At 37.6% G+C, this 4644-nt stretch overlaps 1 protein-coding gene across 1 annotated transcript; it reads right to left on the bottom strand.

Annotated features, from left to right (window-relative positions):
* Positions 1-1451: 1451 nt before the first annotated feature.
* Positions 1452-4388, bottom strand: LOC113730415 (transcription factor MYB1). Its single transcript, XM_027255078.2, has 2 exons — positions 3926-4388; positions 1452-2642 (listed from the first exon to the last, which is right to left on the bottom strand). The coding sequence occupies exons 1-2, from the start codon at positions 4254-4256 to the stop codon at positions 1714-1716; spliced, it is 1260 nt and encodes a 419-aa protein (XP_027110879.2). The 5' UTR covers positions 4257-4388; the 3' UTR covers positions 1452-1713.
* Between the last annotated feature and the right edge of the window lie 256 nt (positions 4389-4644).

Raw genomic sequence — 4644 nt, 5'->3', positions numbered from 1 at the left:
CTGACTTTACATCCCTTATAAAATCAGATCATCTAATTTTAGTCCTAACTTAAGTTTTAAACTATTTTTTAACATGAATCCACTATATGACCCAAGTCATTTTTGTAGGAGCAAAAATGAATGCAGGTGGGGTAATTGTTTACTGTAAATCTTTTTTAGGGGCAAAAAATGAATGTGGGATGGATAATTTTTTTTTAACTACAAATGACCACATGCAGGTCGTTTTTAACTACAAATGCGGGTTGGATAATTTTTTTTGTAACTACAAATCTTTGACTTTTTTGCACTTAAAAGATGACCATACGTAGGTCAAATGGTGATTCAATTTGAGAAATGGTCTGAAACTTAAGTTGGAACCAAAATTGGCTAACTTGATCTTGTAAGGGATATAAAATCAAAATTTTAAAAGTGAATGACGAAAAAATTCATTTGATGAAATGTGAGGGATTTTTTGAACAAATTTTCCCTATTTAATTTCAACAACTTATTATAACTTCTTTTATTGTGACTTCTAATAACTTCCTTTCAAAATAAATTTTGAACAGCTTTTTTTTTTTGCAATTCTAACTTCTAATAATTTCACCCTTTTGTAAAAATAAAATTGAAAAAAAACTCCTACCCTTTTATTGTGAAAAAACTTTGTTTTTAATTTGCGCACCCATAGGACGTGTCTTTCCCTCAAATTTGTACTATATGGTTTTGTGAAATAGTAGTGGGCTCACAACCGGAGCTAAATAGTACTAGTGTCTTTGTTGCCCCTTTACGGCATAGATGCCTTATAGGGTTAATGCACTAAACTCTCATAAATTTTATTTTCAGTTGCACTTTATCCTCTCCTGAGCGGTTTGTCCCCTACTACTATTCTATTTTTTCTCTTCGTTTATTCATTCCTTTGTTTGTTTTTTCCCATTACTTTCTTTTCCTTTTTATGTTATTCTACTTTCATGTCGCTAGTTCTTTCACTTTCCTATAATATTACTAATTGTATGCTTATTACAAAATTGTAATTTTCTTTTACTTATAATTTCATTCTTATCATAATGTCCTTTAACTTTGATCTCAAATGCAAATTCATCGTGTTATCTTATCCCAAAAAACGAGAGTAAGAAATGAGTACCGGAACTTGCAAATATTGCACATTTAAAAAAAAAAAAAACAACAATGACCATCAAAATGAATCGCCTTAAACGTATCAGACAATTCTCTGCTAAAACGCATAGCAGCATCTACCCAAAAAGTTAAGAAAGCACAACTACCTAGCAACTTAAGCAAGGTGCTAGCCATTGAATAGAAGTTTCAAACCATCGCTAACCTTAGAAATCAAGTTTCTATGGAAGAAGCCAATATATTATCAAGTTTCTATGGAAGAAGCCAATATATTCCCCTGGCATAAGACAAGAATAAATCAAGAAGAATGCCACCTCGGTGGCAGCTAAAAAGAAACACAAGACTCAGAAAAACTGAGGTAAAAGGAACCTCAGCAGGTCAATTTTCAGAAAAGCAATAAAGCATCAGGAATCCAATCTCAAGCAAGGACATGATCTCTTCTCCGAAAACAACATAGGCTCTATACAAGATTGTATAATCCTAGCCTGCCATAATCCAGCAGATGAACTTGTACTCAGTTTAATGAAGCTATTATCATTTCCACTTTAAATTTAAGAGAGAGAGAGAGAGAGAGAGAGCTTATAACATTAGCTCTAGCCTCCAAATTCAGCTTGAAAAAATACACGTTGGCAAAGGCATCTTGGCTGGAAACACATTTGTCATGATTCCTCTTGATTGGTGCTGTACCTTGTCAAAGTGCAAGGGCTGCAACGCATGTTCATGAGCATTCATTTGCACAGGGACAGTCCGAGGCACCATTGGGCCACTAGCTGTTTCTGGTACTCTCAATGAATTCTCAAGTCCACTTTTAATCCAGGCAATGTTGTTCAAGTCTGTGGCTATGGCAGCCAATTCATGACCTGAACAGGGGGGAAGTTCTTCATATTCAACAAATTCAGGTCCCAACAATGAGCTCTTCTTCAAAGAAGAGCCCATGCCAGAGGATCTGCAGCAACCATGGCTGCATTGCAAAGGGATCACAGGCTCATCTAATTCACCTTCCATATATGTGAAGAAGCCAAAATCAGGTGTGGAAGCTCGGATTAGAGGACCCTGCATAGGGGTTGTCCTTGGAAGAGCATAATCAGAACCAGATGGATTATAAATATTAAATGCACCTATTCTGGCAACTGGACGATGAATATTAGAAGAATTCTTTTCACCAATACAATGCTGATTCCTTTCAGAAACATTATATTGGCAATTGTCAGAATAAAACTGATCCCCATTCGTTTGATCTTTTCCTTCAGTCTGTCTGGGTATCTCTTCCACGGGGCTTATATACTCTTCTTTTGGGGAATTTAATGAGTTAATAAGTCCAGGTGACATGGTTTCCCCTGAGGATGCCACTAGTGTGTCAATGCTGCCATCTTGAATCATCTCATTTTGACTCATACTTGAAAACCGGCGCTTTAGTGTAGAATTCCAGTGGTTCTTAATAGCATTGTCTGTTCTACCTGATAGAAGCTTTGCAATTGAGGCCCATTTGTTTCCATGGATGGCATGGGCAGATATTATTATTTGATCCTCTTCATCTGCAAAAGTTTCCGCTCTTGAGATTCCACTAAGCAAACAACATATGGTCATACAATATAATAATCACATAGCCATTTTTTGGCAGTTTGGGGAATTGGAGAATAAATGACTGGAGATATACATAAAGAATGGTCATCTCAAATTTTGAACATGTGACCAAACAAATGTTAACACTCGCATGGAGAAAGAAAAAAGAAGAAAGAAGAGAAAAAAATTTAAACAGATGCATGCCCAAAAATAAGATGAGTCTACTTTTATGAATAGAATTGCATCCAAGTCAAGGAACTTCATTACCACTTCCTACAAATATCATGAAAATAAATAGATTAGACATGCCATAGTTTGTATCCATTATTTCAACAATCATTTCTTGAGTGCAGCATAAGCACTATTGAGATAGCCATAGTGTCTACAAGTAGAAGTTTAGCTTAAGATTGATTATCCTATGGGCCATGGCTGAGTACAACTAAAATCCAGTACAGAGCTCGATCACCTGGAAAAAAATTGGGTAATGAACTGTAGGAACAACTCAGTCAATGTAAAAGCCCACATTTTTGATTGATTCTACTTCTACAGTGTTTAAATTCATCTTTGGTGACAATCAAATGCTCAAACTACTATGAGGCAAAGCAATGGTCTTAACATAACAAGCCTTTGTTACTCAACATATGGAAGTAAACAATGGAACACAAATGATCTCAAGAACTAATTTTCGTATTGTCTCCCTTCCGACCGAAATGTACAAGTGTCCAATATTCTAGCCAATTTGCAATAAAGCCTCCATATAAATCCTTTCTTCCATATAAATTCGTCCAATATCCAACAAGGAAGCAGCCAAGGTAAAGGAATATCAAGAAACCAACATCAAGGGGGAAAGAAAAAGGCGGCTACCTAGCCAGTTCCACCACATGACTAACGAAAAATAAGTTCTTGGAATCCTTTATCGGAATCAAAAGCTGAAAATAAAATAGGACCGCATTATCTGCAGAATATAACTAAGTTTCTCATTAACTTAAACAACCACTTTCCGAAATTCTCCAGATATAACCACTGGACTAACAGATTGCAAAACGATGGAAAAGATGAATGAGAGAAAAAACAAATGTACAGAGTACAAACCCTCAGTTTCAAATTTATAACAGGAATGCAAAACCAAAACGGCTAACTATGCAGAGACTTCCAGAAAAAAATGAAAATGCCTACAAAGAGACAGAGAGAAAGGTATATGCAAAATAAGAATAATTAAATGCTGGAAAAAGGCAAAGGAGGAGGAGGAGGATACCGGTGAAAGGCTTGCGCTTAACGCCAGGGTCGAGCTGATTACACCAGCGAAGGCGGCAAGACTTTCCAGAACGACCAGGAATTCCTCGGGCAATCAATCCCCAATTCCTTGCCCCAAACTTACTCACTAATCGAGTCAGTACCGCATCTTCCTCCGGAGACCACGGCCCCCTCACTCTCCCACTTCTACCTCCACTTCCACTTGCGCCGCCTCCAGCATCGTCTGTTGTTCCTTCCATCGCATCTCCACAGCCATCAACAACAACCGCTTGATCGACATCAACGACGGCGCTATTTATTTTCAAACCGTTTTCCTCCGGCGCTGACGTCATCTGTCCTCGGTACTGACCAACTGCAGCAAATTGGTTGAGAGGGACAAAGGATTCGATTTATGAAGCAAGTATATCGTGAGCTGCGAATTGACGGTTTTGTCTGACAGTTATTTTTAAATGACGTGCGTGCCCTAATGCCCTTGGTGTTTAAAGTTTAAACCGTTAGAGATGCAATAGCGCTTCGGGGGGAGCCTGATAATTGCGTATCTAGGTTTTGGGTGTTTTAGTAAATTGGTGTGAACTACGCCGTGTAACTACCCGCCGGTTGTTATTTTTTCATTTATTCTTTTTAAATCTTTTCTAAAAAGTGAACGGACTAGTTTGAAAGCGGAAGAGAAAGTAGTTGACTCCATTTTGCCTTGGAACCGAAGAGGTCGCGGGTTTTGGA

The sequence above is a fragment of the Coffea arabica genome, chromosome 2e (genome assembly GCF_036785885.1).
Source record: "Coffea arabica cultivar ET-39 chromosome 2e, Coffea Arabica ET-39 HiFi, whole genome shotgun sequence".
NCBI classification, from domain to species: Eukaryota; Viridiplantae; Streptophyta; class Magnoliopsida; order Gentianales; family Rubiaceae; genus Coffea; species Coffea arabica.
Note: the sequence above shows the minus strand (reverse complement) of the source record. Positions and strands in the feature narration are given on the sequence as shown.

Bases quoted from the DNA above. Each gene is read 5' to 3' on its own strand.
- LOC113730415 (XM_027255078.2), bottom strand. From the start codon at position 4,256: ATGACGTCAGCGCCGGAGGAAAACGGTTTGAAAATAAATAGCGCCGTC. The intron at 2,643-3,925 runs GTATCCTCCTCC...AAACTTTTGCAG, and splicing joins TAAGCGCAAGCCTTTCACCG to ATGAAGAGGATCAAATAATA.